The following is a 21,049-nucleotide window of genomic DNA, read 5'->3' on the forward strand; positions in this document are numbered from 1 at the left end:
TGACCTCTGACTCCAAATAATAATAATAATAATAATAATAATGGCATTTGTTAAGCGCTTACTATGTGCAAAGCACTGTTCTAAGCGCTGGGGGGGATACAAGGTCATCAGGTTGTCCCCCGTGGGGCTCACAGTCAATCCCCATTTTCTAGATGAGGTAACTGAGGCTCAGAGAAGTTAAGTGACTTGCCCAAGGTCACACAGCAGACATCTGGCGGAGGCAGGATTCAAACCCATGACCTCTGACTCCAAAGCCCGGGCTCTTTCCATTGAGCCACACTGCTTCTCTTGTCAATTATTATTGTTATACTAATAATAACAGTAATAATAATAACAACAACAACAATAATAATAATAATAATAATGGTATTTGTTAACAGTGCCAAGCACTGTTCTAAGCACTGGGATAGATACGAGGTCATCATGTTGTCCCACGTGGGGCTCACAGGCTTCATCCCCATGGAGAAGCAGCGTGGCTCAGTGGAAAGAGCCCGGGCTTTGGAGTCAGGGGTCGTGGGTTCAAATCCCGGCTCTGCCACTTGTCAGCTGTGTGACTTTGGGCAAGTCACTTCACTTCTCTGGGCCTCAGTTCCCTCATCTGTAAGATGGGGATGAAGATTGTGAGCCCCATGATCACCTTGTAACCTCCCCAGCGCTTAGAACAGTGCTGTGCACATAGTAAGCGCTTAATAAATGCCATACAGAGTGGCTCAGTGGAAAGAGCACAGACTTTGGAGTCAGAGGTCATGGGTTCAAATCTGGCTCAGCCACTTGTCAGCTGTGTGACTTTGGGCAAGTCACTTCACTTCTCTGGGCCTCAGTTACCTCATCTGTAAAATGGGGATGAAGACTGTGAGCCCCACGTGGGACAACCTGATCACCTTGTATCCCCCCAGTGCTTAGAACAGTGCTTTGCACGTAGTAAGCGCTTAATAAATGCCATTATTATTTCTAGACTGTGAGCCCACTGTTGGGTAGGGACTGTCTCTATATGTTGCCAACTTGGACTTCCCAAGCACTTAGTACAGTGCTGTGCACACAGTAAGTGCTCAATAAATACGACTGATTGATTGATTATTATTATTGTTATTACTACTACTATTACTACATTATTACATTATTAATGTAGTAATTATTACCACATTATTACTATGTGCCTGGTACATTGTAAGGGCTTAACAGATATACACAGTCTAGACTGTGAACCCGCTCTTCTAGACTGTGAGCCCGCTGTTGGATAGGGACCATCTCTATATGTCGCTAACTTGTACTTCCCGAGCGCTTAGTACAGTGCTCTGCACACAGTAAGCGCTCAATTCATTCATTCATTCATTCAATCGTATTTATTAAGCGCTTACTGTGTGCAGAGCACCAGACTAAGCGCTTGGGAAGTACAAGATGGCAACATATAGAGACGGTCCCTACCCAACAGCGGGCTCACAGTCGAGAAGGGGGAGACAGACAACAAAACGAAACACAAACCAAATAAAATAAATAGAATAAATATGTACAGGTAAAATAAAGAGTAATAAATATGGGCAAACATATATACATATCTACAGGTATCTACCTATCCTAGCCTACCTACTCCCTACAGCACCTGGCGTGTAGTAAATACCCCTCAAAATCATCATCATCATCAGATGATGATGATGATGGCATGTCATATTTATTGAGCGCTTACTGTGTGTAGAGCACTGTACTAAGCGCTTGGGAATAGGATAGTATATAGTATATTACACTATAGTATAGTACAGTATAGAGAAGCAGTGTGGTTCGGTGGCAAGAGCCCGGGCATTCGAGTCAGACGTCAGGGGTTCGAGTCCCCCTCCACCGCTTGTCACCTGGGTGACCTTGGGCAAGTCACTTCACTTCTCCGGGCCCCAGTTACCTCCTCTGTAAAATGGGGATTAAGACCGGGAGCCCCACGTGGGCCAACCTGATCACCTTGTAAATTCCCCAGCGCTTAGTACAGTGCTTTGCACATAGTAAGCGATTAATAAATGCCATTATTATTACAAGTTGGCCACATAGTAAGCTTCGTACATAGCGCGGGCGCGCTACAACTGCACATGCGCTGCGCTCTCCCGAGCGGGCCCCATTTTTCCCTCCCTCCCGGGCTCAATAAATACGATTGAATGAATATACAATCAGTATTATTATTATTATTATCATTATTATTATTATTATTATTATTATGTGCTATACAGTTGATTGCCGTGGTAGAGCAGAGCCGGCTGGGAGAGAAGTGGGGGGCAAGTGATTCTACGGAGGAGCGGAGACACGGAGAAGTAGAGTGGTCTAGTGGGTAGAGCCTGGGCCTGGGAAGGTCCGAAGGTCACGGGTTCTAATCCCAGCTCCGCCCCTTGTCTGCTGTGTGACCTTAGGCAAGTCACTTCCCTTCTCTGGGCCTCAGTCCCCTCATCTGTAAAATGGGAATCAGGACTGTGGGCCCCCCGTGGGACAACCTGATCACCTTGTAACCTCCCCTTCGCTTAGAACAGTGCTTTCTCCCCCTTCTAGACTGAGACCCCGCTGTTGGGTAGGGACCGTCTCTATATGTTGCCAACTTGTACTTCCCGAAGCGCTTAGTACAGTGCTCTGCACACAGTAAGCACTCAATAAATACGATTGAATGAATGAATGAATGAATCTGTAAGATGGGGATGAAGACCGTGAGTCCCACGTGGGACAGGGACTGTGTCCAACCCGATTTGCTCGTACCTACCCCAGCGCTTAGTACAGTGTGGCTTAGTGGAAAGAGCCCAGGCTTGGGAGTCAGAGGTAATGGGTTCTAATCATCATCACCATCATCAATCGTATTTATTGAGCGCTTACTGTGTGCAGAGCACTGTACTAAGCGCTTGGGAAGTAATCCTGGCTCTGCCACTCGTCTGCTGTGTGACCTTGGGAAAGCCACTTCACTTCTCTGTGCCTCAGTTCCCTCTGCTGTCAAATGGGGATTAAGACCGTGAGCCCCACGTGGGACAACCTGATCACTTTGTATCTCCCCCAGCTCTCAGAACAGTGCTTGGCACATAGTAAGCGCTTAACAAATACCATCATTATTATGGAGAGACAGCGTGGCTCAGCAGAAAGAGCCCGGGCTTGGGAGACAGAGGTAATGGGTTCTAATCCTGGCTCCACCGCTTGTCAGCTGTGTGACTTTGGGAAAGTCACTTCACTTCTCTGGGCCTCGGTTCCCTTGTCTGTAAAATGGGGTTGAAGACTGTGAGCCCGCCATGGGACAACCTGATCACCTTGTATCTATTCCAGTGCTTAGAACAGTGCTTGGCCTGGGCTCTTTTCCACTGAACCACGCTGCTTCTCGTGATATAATAATAATAATGGCATTTATTAAGCACTTACTATGTGCAAAGCAGTGTTCTAAGCGCTTGGGAGATTACAAGGTGATCAGGTTGTCCCACGGGGGGCTCGCAATCTTAATCCCCATTTTCCAGATGAGGTCACTGAGGCCCTGAGAAGTGAAGTGACTTGCCCAATGTCACCCAGCTGACAATTGTCAGAGCCAGGATTCGAACCCATGACCTCTGACTCCAAAGCCCGGGCTCTTTTCCACTGAACCACGCTGCTTCTCGTGATATAATAATAATAATGGCATTTATTAAGCACTTACTATGTGCAAAGCACTGTTCTAAGTGCTGGGGAGGATACGAGGTGATCAGGTTGTCCCATGGGGGGCTCACAATCTTAATCCCCATTTTCCAGATGAGGTCACTGAGGCCCAGAGAAGTGAAGTGACTTGCCCAATGTCACCCAGCTGACAATTGTCAGAGCCAGGATTCGAACCCATGACCTCTGACTCCAAAGCCCGGGCTCTTTCCACTGAGCCACGCTGCTTCTAGTAGTAGTAGCGGCGCTTAACAAATACCGTCATTATTATTACGATTCTTACTACAGTGTCTGGCACATAGTAAGCGCAGTGCTTTGCATACAGTAAGCGCTTAATCAATGCCGTCATTATCCTTATTATTATTAAATACCATTCAAAAAAACAAAAGTGGAGATTTCAGGTGGCGAGGGCAGGGGGAGCGGAGACTTCAGGCGGCAAGGCCGAGGGGCAGAATCAATCAATCGTATTTATTGAGCGCCTACTGTGTGCAGAGCACTGTACTAAGCGCTTCATCATCATCATCATCAATCGTATTTATTGAGCGCTTACTGTGTGCAGAGCACTGTACTAAGCGCTTAATAATAATAATGGCATTTATTAAGCACTTACTATGTGCAAAGCACTGTTTTAAGTGCTGGGGAGGATACAAGGTGATCAGGTTGCCCCACGGGGGGCTCACAGCCTTCATCCCCATTTTCCAGATGAGGGAACTGAGGCACAGAGAAGTTAAGTGACTTGCCCAAAGTCACACAGCTGACAATTGGTGGAGTCAGGATTGGAACCCATGCCCTCTGACTCCAAAGCCTGGGCTCTTTTCCACTGAACCACGCTGCTTCTCGTGATATAATAATAATAATGGCATTTATTAAGCACTTACTCTGTGCCAAGCACTGTTCTAAGCACTGGGGAGGATACAAGGTGATCAGGTTGTCCCACGGGGGGCTCCCAGTCTTCATCCCCATTTTCCAGATGAGGTCACTGAGGCCCAGAGTAGTGAAGTGACTTGCCCAAAGTCACCCAGCTGACAATTGGTGGAGCTGGGATTTGAACCCATGACCTCTGACTCCAATTCCACTGAGCCACGCTGCTTCTCATGATCATCATCATCAATCGTATTTACTGAGCGCTTACTGTGCGCAGAGCACTGTACTAAGCGCTTGGGAAGTACAAATTGGCAACATATAGAGACGGTCCCTACCCAACCGTGGGCTCACAGTCTAGGAAAGAAGAGGCCGAAGAGGGCGGGAGGAGCGGGGATTCGAGGCCTAGGGGTCGAGGGGCAGGCGAGACCGGGAGGAGCGGACTTCCCGAGGGCGGCGATTTATCCCGGCTCTTCCCTGGATCCCTTCTCTCTCCGGCCGCGTCTCCCAGTGGATGAAGGCCGAAGAGGCGGACAGAGCCGGCAGCGGGACGCCCATCCGCATCGAAAACCCCAACCAATTTGTGCCTCTCTACACGGACCCGCAGGAAGTCCTCCAAATGCGGAACAAGGTTAGCTCGACAACAACAACAACAAACAATAATGGTATTTGTTAAGCGCTTACTACGTACAAAGCACTCTTCTAAGCGCTGGGGAGGTTACAAGGTGGTCAGGTTGTCCCACGGGGGGCTCACAGTTTAATCCCCATTTTACAGATGAGGGAACTGAGGCATAGAGTTATGGTTGTACATATTTATTACTCTATTTTACTTGTACATATCTATCCTATTTATTTTATTTTGTTAGTATGTTTGGTTTTGTTCTCTGTCTCCCCCTTTTAGACTGTGAGCCCGCTGTTGGGTCGGGACCGTCTCTATGCGTTGCCAACTTGGACTTCCCAAGCGCTTAGTCCAGTGCTCTGCACATAGTAAGCGCTCAATAAATACGATTGATGATGATGATAGAGGAGTGAAGTGACTTTTTTTTTCGTATTTATTGAGCGCTTACTGTGTGCAGAGCACTGGACTAAGCGCTTGGGAAGTACACATTGGCAACATATAGAGACGGTCCCTCCCCAACAGCGGGCTCACAGTCTAAAAGGGGGAGATGGACAACAAAACAAAACGAATTAACAAAATAAAATAAATAGAATAAATATGTACAAATTATATATATATATATATATATATATATATATATACTTATATACAGGTATATACAGCTGGGATGAGAACCTAGGTCCTCCTGATGCCCAGGCTCTATCCACTTGGCTATGCTGCTTCTCTTTTTTATGCCTGTTTTATAAATGGGGGAATTGAGGCCCAGTAAAGTGACTTGCCCAAAGTCACACAGCTGACAAGTGGCGGAGCCGGGATTTGAACCCATGACCTCTGACTCCAAAGTCCGGGCTCTTTCCACTGAGCCACGCTGCTTCTCCACAGCCGGGGGCCTCGCTGGAGGCGGGTCGGCGGGCTTCAATCAATCGATCAATCGTATTTATTGAGCGCTTACTGTGTGCAGAGCACTGGACTAAGCGCCTGGGAAGGACAAGTTGGCGACGTAATTTCGGTCGACGAAATTCAGTCGTATTTCATTCAGTCGTATTTATTGGGCGCCTCTGGGGTGCGGCGCACTGTACTAGAGAAGCGGAGTGGCTCAGGGGAGAGAGCCCGGGCTTGGGAGTCAGAGGTCACGGGTTCAAATCCCGGCTCCGCCATGTGTCAGCTGGGGGACTCTGGGCAGGTCGCTTCACTTCTCTGGGCCTTGGTTACCTCATCTGGAAAATGGGGATTAAGACCGTGAGCCCCACCCGTGGGACAACCTGATCCAGCGCTTAGAACAGTGCTTTGCACATAGTAAGCGCTTAGCAAATACCATCATTATTATTATTATTATTGTAACCTCCCCAGTGCTTAGAAAAGTGCTTTGCACATAGTAAACACTTAATGAATGTCATTATTATTATTATTATTATTATTAGTTCATTATTATTATTATTATTATTATTATTGTTATTGTAACCTCCCCAGGGCTTAGAAAAGTGCTTTGCACATAGTAAACGCTTAATGAATGCCATTATTATTATTATTATTATTATTAGTTCATTATTATTATTATAGTTATTGTAACCTCCCCAGGGCTTAGAAGAGTGCTTTGCACATAGTAAATGCTTAATGAATGCCATTATTATTATTAGTTCATTATTATTATTATTATTATTATTATTATTGTAACCTCCCCAGGGCTTAGAAGAGTGCTTTGCACATAGTAAACACTTAATGAATGCCATTATTATTATTAGTTCATTATTATTATTATTATTATTATTATTATTATTATTATTATTGTAACCTCCCCAGCACTTAGAAAAGTGCTTTGCACATAGTAAACGCTTAATGAATGCCATTATTATTATTAGTTCATTATTATTATAATTATTATAGTAACCTCCCCAGGGCTTAGAAGAGTGCTTTGCACATAGTAAACGCTTGATGAATGCCATTATTATTATTAGTTCATTATTATTATTATTATTATTGTAACCTCCCCAGCGCTTAGAAAAGTGCTGTGCACATAGTAAACGCTTAATGAATGCCACTATTATTATTATTATTAGTTCATTATTATTATTATTATTATTGTAACCTCCCCAGGGCTTAGAAAAGTGCTTTGCACATAGTAAATGCTTAATGAATGCCACCATTATTATTATTATTAGTCCATTATTATTATTATTATTGTAACCTCCCCAGCGCTTAGAAAAGTGCTCTGCACATAGTAAACGCTTAATGAATGCCATTATTATTATTATTAGTTCATTATTATTGTTATTATCATTATTAGTATTATAACCTCCCCAGCGCTTAGGACAGTGCTTTGCACATAGTAAATGCTTAATGAATGCCATTGTTATTGGTGCTCAAGGTGATTAAATCCCACCAGATTTCAGGTGCTCAGGGTGATTAAATCCCACCAGATTTCGGGTGCTCAAGGTGTTTTATTAAATCCCACCAGATTTCGGGTGCTCAGGGTGATTAAATCCCACCAGATTTCGGGTGCTCAAGGTGATTAAATCCCTAGAGCTGAGCTTAAGGCGGGGGGCTGGGGGGACTCGGGGGGCTGCGGCGGCGGTGCCCCCCACCCCTGCTCACACGGCCCCTCTCCCCCCGCAGATCCGGGAGCAGAACCGGCAGGAGGTGAAGTCCGCCGGGCCTCAGTCCCAGCTACTGGCCGGCGTCATCTCCGACGAGAGCCGCAGCCCGGTACGACCCCCCGACCGACGGACGGACGGACGGACGGACGGACGGACGGACAGACGGGGTCCCCAGGGAGCCGGTCAGCCGAGGCCACTGTCTCACCGCCCCCTGCTCGCCCCGGGCTCCTCCCGCGCTTGGCACGCGGCCCGTTTGGGCCTCAAGCCGAGGAGGCCCACCCTGACCCCTGACCCCTGCCCCGGGAGGAAGCTCCTTGAGGGCAGCCATCGGATCCACCGACCCCGATGGCCCTTTCCAAGGGCCCAGCCCGTTCATTCATTCAATCGCATTTAGTGAGCGCTTACTGGGTGCAGAGCACTGGACTAAGAGCTGGAGAAGTCGGCAACATCTAGAGACGGTCCCTACCCAACAACGGGCTCATTCATTCATTCATTCAATCGCATTTATTGAGCGCTTACTGGGTGCAGAGCACTGGACTAAGAGCTTGAGAAGTCGGCAACATCTAGAGACGGTCCCTACCCAACAACAGGCTCATTCATTCATTCATTCAATCGCATTTATTGAGCGCTTACTGGGTGCAGAGCACTGGACTAAGAGCTTGAGAAGTCGGCAACATCTAGAGACGGTCCCTACCCAACAACAGGCTCATTCATTCATTCATTCAATCGCATTTATTGAGCGCTTACTGGGTGCAGAGCACTGGACTAAGAGCTGGAGAAGTCGGCAACATCTAGAGACGGTCCCTACCCAACAACAGGCTCGTTCATTCATTCATTCAATTGTATTTATTGAGCACTTACTGTGTGCAGAGCACTGGACTAAGAGCTTGAGAAGTCGGCAACATCTAGAGACGGTCCCTACCCAACAACGGGCTCATTCATTCAGTCATTCATTCAATCGTATTTATTGAGCGCTTACTGGGTGCAGAGCACTGGACTAAGAGCTGGAGAAGTCGGCAACATCTAGAGACGGTCCCTACCCAACAACAGGCTCGTTCATTCATTCATTCAATCGTATTTATTGAGCACTTACTGTGTGCAGAGCACTGGACTAAGAGCTTGAGAAGTCGGCAACATCTAGAGACAGTCCCTACCCAACAACAGGCTCATTCATTCATTCATTCAGTAGTATTTATTGAGCACTTACTGGGTGCAGAGCACTGGACTAAGAGCTTGAGAAGTCGGCAGCATCTAGAGACGGTCCCTACCCAACAACAGGCTCGTTCATTCATTCATTCAATCGTATTTATTGAGCACTTACTGGGTGCAGAGCACTGGACTAAGAGCTTGAGAAGTCGGCAACATCTAGAGACGGTCCCTACCCAACAACGGGCTCATTCATTCATTCAGTCATTCATTCAATCGTATTTATTGAGTGCTTACTGGGTGCAGAGCACTGGACTAAGCGCTTGGGAAGGACAATCAGTCAGTCCATCAATCAGTCGTATTTATTGAGCGCTTACTGGGTGCAGAGCGCTGGACTAAGCGCTTGGGAAGGACAAGATGGCAACATCTAGAGACGGTCCCTACCCAACAGGGGGCTCACAGTCTAAAAGGGGGAGACAGAGAACAAATCCAAACATACTAACAAAATAAAATAAATAGAATAGATATGTACAAGTAAAATAAATAAATAGGTCGGCAACATCTAGAGACGGTCCCTACCCAACAACGGGTTCATTCATTCATACATTCATTCAATCGTATTTATTGAGCGCTTACTGGGTGCAGAGCACTGGACTAAGCGCTTGGGAAGTACAAGATGGCAACATCTAGAGACAGTCCCTACCCAACAACGGGCTCATTCATTCATTCATTCAATCGTATTTATTGAGCGCTTACTGGGTGCAGAGCACTGGACTAAGCGCTTGGGAAGTCCAAGTAGGCAACATCTAGAGACGGTCCCTACCGCTCAACGGGCTCACAGGCAAGAAGGGGGAGACGGACGACAAACCAAAACATGTGGATGGGTGTCAAGTTGTCAGAACAAATAGAATTAAAGCTAGATGCACATCATTAACAAAATAAATAGAATAGTAAATATGGACAAGTAAAATAGAGTAATAAATCTGTACAGATGCATATACAAGTGCTGTGGGGAGGGGAAGGAGGTAGGGCGGGGGGGATGGGGAGGAGGAGAGGAAAAAGGGGGCTGAGTGTGGGAAGGCCTCCTGGAGGAGGTGAGCACTCAGTAGGGCTTTGAAGGGGGGAAGAGAGCTAGCTTGGCAGATTCATTCATTCGATTGTATTTATTGAGCGCTTACTATGTGCAGAGCACTGGACTAAGTGCTTGGGAAGTACAAGTTGGCAACATAGACAGTCTCTACCCAACAACGGGCCCACGGTCAAGAAGGGGGAGACAGACAACAAAACCAAACATGTGGACAGGTGTCAAGTCGTCAAAACAAATAGAATTAAAGCTAGATGCCCATCATTAACAAAATAAATAGAATAGTAAATATGTGCAAGTAAAATAAATAGAGTATAAATCTTTACAAATATATATACGGGTGCTGTGGGGAGGGGAAGGAGGAAGGGCGGGGGGGATGGGGAGGGGGAGAGGAAAAAGGGGGCTGAGTGTGGGAAGGCCTCCTGGAGGAGGTGAGCTCTCAGTAGGGCTTTGAAGGGGGGAAGAGAGCTAGCTTGGCACATTCATTCATTCACTCATTGAATCGTATTTACTGAGCGCTTACTATGTGCAGAGCACTGGACTAAGCGCTTCGGAAGTACAAGTTGGCAACATCTAGAGACGGTCCCTACCCAACAACAGGCTCAGAGGCTAGGAGGGGGAGACAGACAACAAAACAAAACCTGTGGACAGGTGTCAAGTCGTCAGAAGAAATAGAATTAAAGCTAGATCAATCATTCAATCAATCATATTTATTGAGCACTTACTGTGTGCAGAGCACTGTACTAAGCGCTTGGGAAGTCCAAGTTGGCAACATCTAGAGACGGTCCCTACCCAACAACGGGCTCACAGTCTAGAAGGGGGAGACAGAGAACAAAACCAAACATATTCACAAAATAAAATAAATAGAATAACTACTTACAAGTAAAATAAATAAATAAATAGTAGATGCACATCATTAACAAAATAAATAGAATAGTAAATATGTACAAGTAAAATAAATAGAGTGGTAAATCTGTGCCCACTGTTGGGTAGGGACTGTCTCTAGATGTTGCCAATTTGTACTTCCCAAGCGCTTAGTACAGTGCTCTGCACATAGAAAGCGCTCAATAAATACGATTGATGATGATGATGATGAAAACAGCCCGTTGTTGGGTAGGGACCGTCTCTATCTGTTGCCGACTTGTACTTCCCAAGCGCTTAGTACAGTGCTCTGCGCACAGGAAGCGCTCAATAAATACGATTGAATGCACAAATGAGTGGTCCTCCCGTCTCCTCCCAGCCCGGCCTGGTCCCTAACCCTAGCTCCGACCCCCGTCCCTTCCTCAACGCCCCCTTACCCTGTGCTGACCGTCCCCCCGCCCTGCCCCTGACCCTCCTCCCCCCTCTGTATCGAGCGCCTACTGCGTGCAGGGCACTGTACTGAACACTTGGACGAAAACAATGGAATTAGCGGCCATCATCCCTGCCCTCGAGGAGCCGACGGTCTCCTGTGTGCCGAGCACTGGGCTGAGCGCTTCGAAGAAGGCGGTGGAATTAGCGGCCCCTATTGGCTCAGTGGAAAGAGCCCGGGCTTTGGCGTCGGAGGTCATGGGTTCAAATCCCGGCTCCGCCAATTCTCAGCTGTGTGACTTAGGGCCAGTCACTTCACTTCTCCGGGCCTCAGTGACCTCATCTGGAAAATGGGGATTAAGATTGTGAACCCCAGATGGGACACCCTGGTCACCTTGTATCTCCCCCAGAGCTTAGAACAGTGCTTTGGACATAGTAAGCGCTTAACAAATACCAACATTATTATTATTACTTGTTAAGCACTTATTATGTGTCAAGTACTATTAGAGAAGCAGTGTGGCTCAGTGGAAAGAGCCCGGGCTTTGGAGTCGGAGGTCATGGGTTCAAATCCCGGCTCTGCCAATTCTCAGCTGTGTGACTTTGGGCCAGTCACTTCACTTCTCCAGGCCTCAGTTCCCTCATCTGGAAAATGGGGATGAAGACTGTGAGCCCCCCGTGGGACAACCTGATCACCTTGTATCTCCCCCAGAGCTTAGAACAGTGCTTTGGACATAGTAAGCGCTTAACAAATGCCAACATTATTATTATTACTTGTTGAGCACTTATTATGTGCCAAGCGCTGTTAGAGAAGCAGCGTGGCTCAGTGGAAAGAGCCCGGGCTTGGGAGTCAGAGGTCATGGGTTCGAATCCCGGCTCCACCACTTGTCAGCTGGGTGACTTTGGACAAGTCACTTCATTCATTCAATCGTATTTATCGAGCGCTTACTGTGTGCAGAGCACTGGACTAAGCGCTTGGGAAGTCCAAGTGGGCAACATATAGAGATGGTCCCTACCCAACAGTGGGTCCACTTCTCTGGGCCTCAGTTCCCTCATCTGTAAAATGGGGACGAAGACTGGGAGCCCCCCGTGGGCCAAACTGATCACCTTGTCACCTCCCCAGCACCTAGAACGGTGCTATGCACGTAGTAAGCGCTTAATAAATGCCATCACTATTATTATTTATAACACCTGCCCTCGAGGTCTCCTATGTGCAGAGCACTGGGCTGAGCGCTTCGAAGAAGACAATGGAATTGGCGGCCGTGATCCCTGCCCTCGAGGAGCCGACGGTCACCTGTGTGCAGAGCACTGGGCTGAGCGCTCCGGAGCGTCCGATCCCTGTCCCCCAGGAGCGACCAAGCCTGGCCCCGGGCGCTGAGCGGCCGTTGGTGGTTGCCTTCCAGTCGGTGGAAGGCCAGTTGGCCTCCCGGGGCGAGGAGGAGTCCAAAGAAGTCCGGCGGCGGCGGCGGGAGGAGGAGGAGGAGGAGGAGGAGGAAGAGGAGGCGGCCGAGGCGGAGCCCCCCAACCCCTTCAGCCAGCTGACCGACCAGGAGCTGGAGGAATACCGGCGAGAGGTGGAGAGCAAGAAGCTGGACAGGGGCCACGGTAGGTGGGCCTCATCCCCACTGCTTCGCACAGAGTAAGCGCTTAACAGATTGGACTGTCTCTATATGTTGCCGATTTGTACTTCCCAAGCGCTTAGTACAGTGCTCTGCACATGGTAAGCGCTCAATAAAGACGATTGATGATGATGATGATATTGTACAATATGTTACGTATTGTATTAACATATTGTACATGTTTATTACTCTATTTATTTATTTATTTTCCTTGGACATATCATCATCATCAATCGTCTTTATTGAGCGCTTGCTGTGTGCAGAGCACTGTACTAAGCGCTTGGGAAGTACAAGTTACATGTCTGTTCTATTTATTTTATTTTGTTAGTAGGTACGGTTCTGTTGTCCGTCTCCCCCTTTGAGACCGTGAGCCTGCTGTTGGGTAGGGACTGTTTCTAGATGTTGCCAACTTGGACTTCCCAAGCATTTAGTCCAGTGCTCTGCACACAGTAAGCGCTCAATAAATACGATTGATTGATTAACAAATGCCATCATCATCATTATTATTATCATCACCGGGCCGCCCTCCGCCCTCACCCGCTCTGCCCCATCCAGGCCGGCCACCCCCTGCCCCTTCTTCATAATCATCATCATAATAATAATCAGGATGATGCTATATGTTGCTCTTCTAGACTGTGAGCCCGCTGTTGGGTAGGGACCATCTCTATATGTTGCCAACTTGTACTTCCCAAGCGTTTAGTACAGTGCTCTGCACACAGTAAGCGCTCAATAAATGTGATTGATTGATTGATTGATTGACTTGGGCATCCCAAGCGCTTAGTACAGTGCTCTGCACACAGTAAGCGCTCAATAAATGTGATTGATTGATTGACTTGTGCTTCCCAAGCGCTTAGTACAGTGCTCTGCACACAGTAAGCGCTCAATAAATACGATTGACTGAATGAATGAATGTCCGTCTCTCTATGTTGCCGACTTGGACTTCCCAAGTGCTTAGTACAGTGCTCTGCACACAGTAAGCCTTAATAAATATGATTGAATGAATGCACACAGTAAGCACTCAATAAACACAATTGAATGAATCCTCTAGACTGTGAGCCCGTCGTTGGGTAGGGACCGTCTCTAGATGTTGCCGACTTGGACTTCCCAAGCGCTCAGTACAGTGCTCTGCACACAGTAAGCGCTCAATAAATACGATTGAATAAGTGAATGAATGACCGTCTCTAGATGTTGCCAACTTGGACTTCCCAAGCGCTTAGTACAGTGCTCTGCACCCAGTAAGCGCTTAATAAATATGATTGAATGAATGCACACAGTAAGCGCTCAATAAACACGATTGAATGAATCCTCTAGACTGTGAGCCCGTTGTTGGGTAGGGACCGTCTCTAGATGTTGCCGACTTGGACTTCCCAAGCGCTCAGTACAGTGCTCTGCACACAGTAAGCGCTTAATAAATATGATTGAAAGAATCCTCTACACTGTGAGCCCGTTGTTGGGTAGGGACCGTCTCTGTATGTTGCCGACTTGGACTTCCCAAGCGCTCAGTCCAGTGCTCTGCACACAGTAAGTGCTCATTAAATACGATGGAATGAATGAATGAATGAACCACCTACTAGCACTTGGAACAGTGCTCGGCACATAGTGAGCGCTTAACAAATACCATTGTTGTTATTATTTGTTCTGACCGTTTTGACACCCACATGTTTTGTCTTGTTCTCTGTCTCCCCCTTCTAGACTGTGAGCCCACTGTTGGGTAGGGACCGTCTCTATCTGTTGCCAACTTGTACTTCCCAAGCACTTAGTCCAGTGCTCTGCACCCAGTAAGCGCTCAATAAATACGATTGAATCAATGAATGAACCACTTAGAACAGTGCTCGGCACATAGTAAGTGCTTAAATACCATCGTTATTATTATTTGTTCTGACAGTTTTGACACCCGTATACATGTTTTGTCTTGTTGTCTGTCTCCCCCTTCTAGACTGTGAGCCAGCTGTGGGGTAGGGACCGTCTCTATAATAATAATAATAATAATAATGGCATTTATTAAGCGCTTACAATGTGCAAAGCACTGTTCTAAGCACTAGGGAGGTTACAAGGAGATCAGGTTGTCCCACGGGGGGCTCACAGTCTTAATCCCCATTTTACAGATGAGGGAAGTTAAGTAACTTGCCCAAAGTCACACAACTGACAATTGGAGGCTGGATTAGAACCCATGACCTCTGACTCCAAAGCCCATGCTCTTTCCACTGAGCCACGCTGCTTCTCTATCTGTTGACGATTTGTATTTCCCAAGTGCTTAGTCCAGTGCTCTGCACACAGTAAGCACTCAATAAATATGATTGAACGTATGAATGAATATTATTATTATTATTACTATGTGCGAAGCACTGTTCTAAGCGCTGGGGGGGATACAAGGTGATCAGGTTGTCCCACGTGGGGCTCACAGGCATCATCCCCATTTTCCAAATGCCTGGGCTTGGGAGTCAGAGGTCATAGGTTCGTATCCCAACTCCGCCAATTGTCAGCTGTGTGACTTTGGGCGAGTCACTTCACTTCTCTGGGCCTCGGTTCCCTCATCTGTAAAATGGGGATGAAGACTGTGAGCCCCCCGTGGGACAACCTGATCACCTTGTAACCTCCCCAGGGCTTAGAACAGTGCTTTGCACATAGTAAGCGCTTAATAAATCCCATCATTATTATTATTATAGGTTCTAATCCCGGCTCTGCCACTTGTCAGCTGTATGACTTTGGGCAAGTCACTTCACTTCTCCGGGCCTCGGTTCCCTCACCTGTAAAATGGGGATAAAGACTGGGAGACCCATGTGGGGCAGGGACTGGGTCCAAACTGATGAGCTTGAATCTACCCCAGCGCTTAGAACAGTGCCCGACATTCATTCATTCATTCATTCATTCTATTGTATTTATTGAGCACTTACTGTGTGCAGAGCAATCAATCAATCAATCGTATTTATTGAGCGCTTACTGTGTGCAGAGCACTGTACTAAGCTCTTGGGAAGTAGAAAATATTCATTCAATTCATTCAGTCGTATTTATTGAGCACTTACTGTGTGCAGAGCAATCAATCAATCGTATTTATTGAGCGCTTACTGTGTGCAGAGCACTGTACTAAGCTCTTGGGAAGTACAAAATATTCATTCAATTCATTCAATCGTATTTATTGAGCACTTACTGTGTGCAGAGCAATCAATCAATCAATCAATCGTATTTATTGAGCACTTACTGTGTGCAGAGCAATCAATCAATCAATCGTATTTATTGAGCGCTTACTCTGTGCAGAGCACTGTACTGAGCTCTTGGGAAGTACAAAATATTCATTCAATTCATTCAATCGTATTTATTGAGCGCTTCCAGGAAGCACTGGACTAAGCGCTTGGGAAGTACGAATCGGCAACAGATAGAGACGGTCCCTACCCAACAACAGGCTCACAGTCTAGAAGTCCGGCACGTAGTAGGAGAAGCAGCGTGGCTCAGTGGAAAGAGCCCGGGCTTTGGAGTCGGAGGTCATGGGTTCGAATCCCGGCTCCGCCAATTGTCAGCTGTGTGACTTTGGACTAGTCACTTCACTTCTCTGTGCCTCAGTGACCTCATCTGTAAAATGGGGATGAAGACTGTGAGCCCCCCGTGGGACAACCTGATCACCCTGTATCCTCCCCAGCACTTAGAACAGGGCTTTGCATATAGTAAGCGCTTAATAAATGCCATTAAAAAACAAAAACAAAACATAGTAAGCATTTAACAAATGCCACAATTATTATTATTATTATTATTATTATCATTATTATTATTATTATCGTGGGTCCTTCCCCTCTTCTGCCCAGGCTGAATCCATCCAGGGGGCTAGTGGGGTCGTGGCAGACGGGGGAAGAGGCCAGTGCAGGGGGCAGGAATGCATGCATGACCGGATGAGGTGCTTAGTCCAGTGCTCTGCACACAGTAAGCGCTCAATAAATTTGATAGAATTGAATGAATGAGTTGGGGGGTGCTGATGGGTGGGGGTGGGCACAGAGTGGAGGGGTCATTCATCCATTCATCCATTCAATCACATTTAGAGAAGCAACGTGGCCCAGTGGAAAGAGCCCGGGCTTGGGAGTCGGAGGTCCTGGGTTCTAATCCCGCTCCGCCACTTGTCAGCCGTGTGACCTTGGGCAAGTCGCTTCACTTCTCTGGGCCTCAGTGACCTCATCTGTAAAATGGGGATGGAGACTGTGAGCCCCACCTGGGACAACCTGATCACCTTGTATCTCCCCCAGCGCTTAGAACAGTGCTTGGCACATAGTAAGAGCTTAACAAATACCAACATTATTATTATTGAGCACTTACAGTGTGCAGAGTACTGTGCTAAGCGCTTGGGAGAGGATAATATAACAATAGTCACATTCCCTGCCCACAATGAGCGTCCAGTCTAGTCAGTTGTACTTAGCACTTAACATGTACGGAGCGCTGTACTAAGCGCTGGGGAGAGGACAATACAGTAAACAGATACATTCCCTGCCCACAGTGACCTTAGAGTCTAGAGTAAGTCAGTTGTATTTATTGAGCACTTACCGTGTGTGGAGCATTGTACTAAGCACTGGGGAGAGGACAATACAATAAACAGATACGTTCCCTGCCCACAGTGACCTTAGAGTCAGTCAGACGTATTTATTGAGCACTTTCCATGTGTGGAGCACTGTACTAAGCGCTGGGGAGAGGACGATACAATAAACAGATAACATTCCCTGCCCACAGTGACCAGAGAGTCTAGAGTCAGTCAGTCGTATTTATTGAGCACTTTCCGTGTGTGGAGCATTGTACTAAGCGCTGGGGAGAGGACAATGCAGTAAACAGATACATTCCCTGCCCACAGTGACCTTAGAGTCTAGATTCAGTCAGTCATTTATTGAGCACTTTCTGTGTGTGGAGCACTGTACTAAGCGCTGGGGAGAGGACGATACAATAAACAGATAACATTCCCTGCCCACAGTGGCCTTAGAGTCTAGAGTCAGTCAGTCGTATTTATAGAGCACTTTCCGTGTGTGGAGCATTGTACTAAGCGCTGGGCAATACGGTAAACAGATACATTCCCTGCCCACAGTGGCCTTAGAGTCTAGAGTCAGTCAGTTGTATTTATTGAGCACTTTCTGTGTGTGGAGCATTGTACTAAGCGCTGGGGAGAGGACAATACAATAAACAGATACATTCCCTGCCCACAGCGACCTTAGAGTCTAGAGTCAGTCAGTCGTATTTATTGAGCACTTTCCGTGTGTGGAGCATTGTACTAAGCGCTGGGCAATACAGTAAACAGATACATTCCCTGCCCACAGTGGCCTTAGAGTCTAGAGTCAGTCAGTCATATTTATTGAGCACTTTCTGTGTGTGGAGCACTGTACTAAGCGCTGGGGAGAGGACAATACAATAAACAGATACATTCCCTGCCCACAGCGACCTTATAGTCTAGAGTCAGTCAGTCATATTTACTGAGGAATTTCTGTGTGCGGAGCACTGTACTAAGCACTGGGGAGGCTCCAGTCAAACAGTAGGCCGCAACGAGCTGACAGTGCAAAGGACTGAGGTGTCAGCTCTTGACCGTCCCCCTGGGATTGTCTTCCCATTCCAATCAATCAGTCATATTTATTGATACGATCCAATATCAATATGATCCAATATCGATATTTATTGATATTATTTATTGATACGATCCAAGGTGAGAAGGAAACGCCAACAGAGGAACCTCCCCCGGCGGAAAAGTCCGGCTCGGCTTCCCCGGCCCAGAGCCCCTCACGGCAGCCAGAAGTCCAGAGCCCATCCCGACAGCCGGAAGCCCAGAGCCCATCCCGACAGCCGGAAGTCCAGAGCCCATCCCAACAGCCGGGAGTCCAGAGCCCATCCCGACAGCCGGGAGTCCAGAGCCCATCCCGACAGCCGGGAGTCCAGAGCCCATCCCGACAGCCGGAAGTCCAGAGCCCATCCCGACAGTCGGAAGTCCAGAGCCCATCCCGACAGTCGGAAGTCCAGAGCCCATCCCGACAGTCGGAAGTCCAGAGCCCATCCCGACAGTCGGAAGTCCAGAGCCCATCCCGACAGACGGAAGTCCAGAGCCCGTCGGAGTCCCCATCCAAGATGGCTAGTGGTAAGTAGCCCAAGAAGTTGTGAGCGGCCCCCACATTCACCGTCTAACCCCTTCCCGCCGAATCGGCCCGGCGGTGGCATTTATCGAGCGCGGACCGTGCGCCGAGCGCTGTACCAAGCGCGGTGGGAGGGGACAATATAGTAGACGCAGTCCCTGCCCTCCAGGGGCTGACAGTCTACCGTGTGCAGAGCACTGGACTGAACGCTCCGGAGAGGACGGTAGTAGGGTTAGGAGACGTGATCCCCGCCCCCGAGGAGCTGGCGGTCTACTGTCATTCATTCAGTCGTATTTATTTCATTCATTCATTCGATCGTACTGGGTGGGCGCTTACTATGTGCAGAGCGCTGGACTGAGCGCTTGGGAAGGACAAGTGGGTGGCACGTAGAGACGGTCCCTACCCAACAGCGGGCTCAAAGTCTAGAAGGGGGAGATGGACAACGAAACAAAACACGTGGACGGGGGTCAAGGCGTCAGAATAAATAGAATTCAATCAATCAATCGTATTTATTGAGCGCTTACTATGTGCAGAGCACTGTACTAAGCGCTTGGGAAGCACAAATTGGCAACACATAGAGACAGTCCCTACCCAGCAGTGGGCTCACAGCCTAAAAGCTAAATTCAAGCTAAATGCACGTCATTAACAAAATAATTTATTAATAATAATAATTTATTGAGCGCTTACTGCATGCACAGCACCATACTAAGCGCTTGGGAGAGGATGATAGAACATCAGGCCCATTCCCTGCCCACAACGAGCTCAAAGCGCTATCCCCGGAGCGTGGGAGAGGATGATAGTTAGCAGACCCCACCCCTTCCCTGAAGGAGTTGACAGCCAGTTTCCTGTGCGCAGAGCACTGTACTGAGCACTTGGAGGAGTCCATAATTTATTTATTTATATTTATTTTACTTGTACTTATCTATTCTATTTTTTTTTTTGTTAGTATGTTTTGGTTTTGTTCTCCCCCTTTTAGACTGTGAGCCCACTGTTGGGTAGGGACCGTCTCTATATGTTGCCAACTTATACTTCCCAAGCGCTTAGTCCAGTGCTCTGCACACAGTAAATGCTCAATAAATATGATTGATTGATTGATTGGAGTTAGTAGACATGATCCCTGCCCTCAGGGAGCTGACGGTTTGCAGAGCAAGGAGTTGGTCAGAAAGTGGGTCTGCTTCTAGGCCAGCCCCCTGTCTAGGGTCAGAGCTTTAGCCAACATTCATTCATTCAATTGTATTTATTGAGCACTTACTGTGTGCAGAGCACTGTACTAAGTGCTTGGAAAGTCCAGTTCGGCACCAAATAAAGACAATCCCTACCAACAATGGGCTCACAGTCTAGAAGGGGGAGACAGACAACGCAACAAAGCAAAAGGAGTAGACAGGCATCAATAGCATCAATAGCATCAATGTAAATACATATAATTATAGATAATAATAATGGCATTTATTAAGCACTTACTATGTGCAAAGCTCTGTTCTAAGCGCTCAATAAATACGATTGAATGAATGAATGAAAGAGGAGGTACATAAAGATGGATCCGTATTTCTTTCATCAACCAATTTCTTTCACCCTCTAGACTAAGCTTGTGGTTGTCTGTCTCCCCCTTCTAGACTGTGAACCCGTTATTGGGTAGGGACCGTCTCTATGTGTTGCCAACTTGTACTTCCAAAGCGCTTAGTACAGTGCTCTGCACACAGTAAGCGCTCAATAAATACGATTGATTGATTGATTGATTGTACTTCCCAAGCGCTTCGTACAGTGCTCTGCACACAGTAAGCGCTCAATAAATACGATCGAATGAATGACTGAATGAATGGGGAGGTTACAAAGTGATCAGATTGTCCCCCAGGGGGCTCACAGTCTTAATCCCCATTTTACAGATGAGGTCACTGAGGCCCAGAGAAGTGAAGCGACTTGCCCAAAGTCACACAGCTGACAGTGGGCGGAGCCGGGATTTGAACCCATGACCTCGGACTCCAAAGCCAGGGCTCTTTCAAACTGAGCCCTGCTGCTTCTCTGAGCACCGCTGCTTCTCTAACAGGCCTGTACACATAGATCTAATAGAGCTATTATTCTAGATCTAGAATAATGCACATCATTAATCATCATCATCATCAATC

At 47.3% G+C, this 21,049-nt stretch overlaps 1 protein-coding gene across 1 annotated transcript in view; it reads left to right on the forward strand.

Annotated features, from left to right (window-relative positions):
* Nucleotides 1–21,049, forward strand: part of ADD2 (adducin 2) — a 161,423-nt gene that overhangs the window by 117,790 nt on the left and 22,584 nt on the right. Inside the window, exons 12-15 of the mRNA XM_038747162.1 lie at nt 5,006–5,125; nt 7,727–7,816; nt 12,628–12,829; nt 18,506–18,931. Coding sequence (XP_038603090.1) covers nt 5,006–5,125; nt 7,727–7,816; nt 12,628–12,829; nt 18,506–18,931 — 838 coding nt within the window. The remainder of the gene's footprint in view (nt 1–5,005; nt 5,126–7,726; nt 7,817–12,627; nt 12,830–18,505; nt 18,932–21,049) is intronic.

Source organism: Tachyglossus aculeatus, chromosome 5 (assembly GCF_015852505.1).
Source record: "Tachyglossus aculeatus isolate mTacAcu1 chromosome 5, mTacAcu1.pri, whole genome shotgun sequence".
Classification (NCBI taxonomy): Eukaryota; Metazoa; Chordata; class Mammalia; order Monotremata; family Tachyglossidae; genus Tachyglossus; species Tachyglossus aculeatus.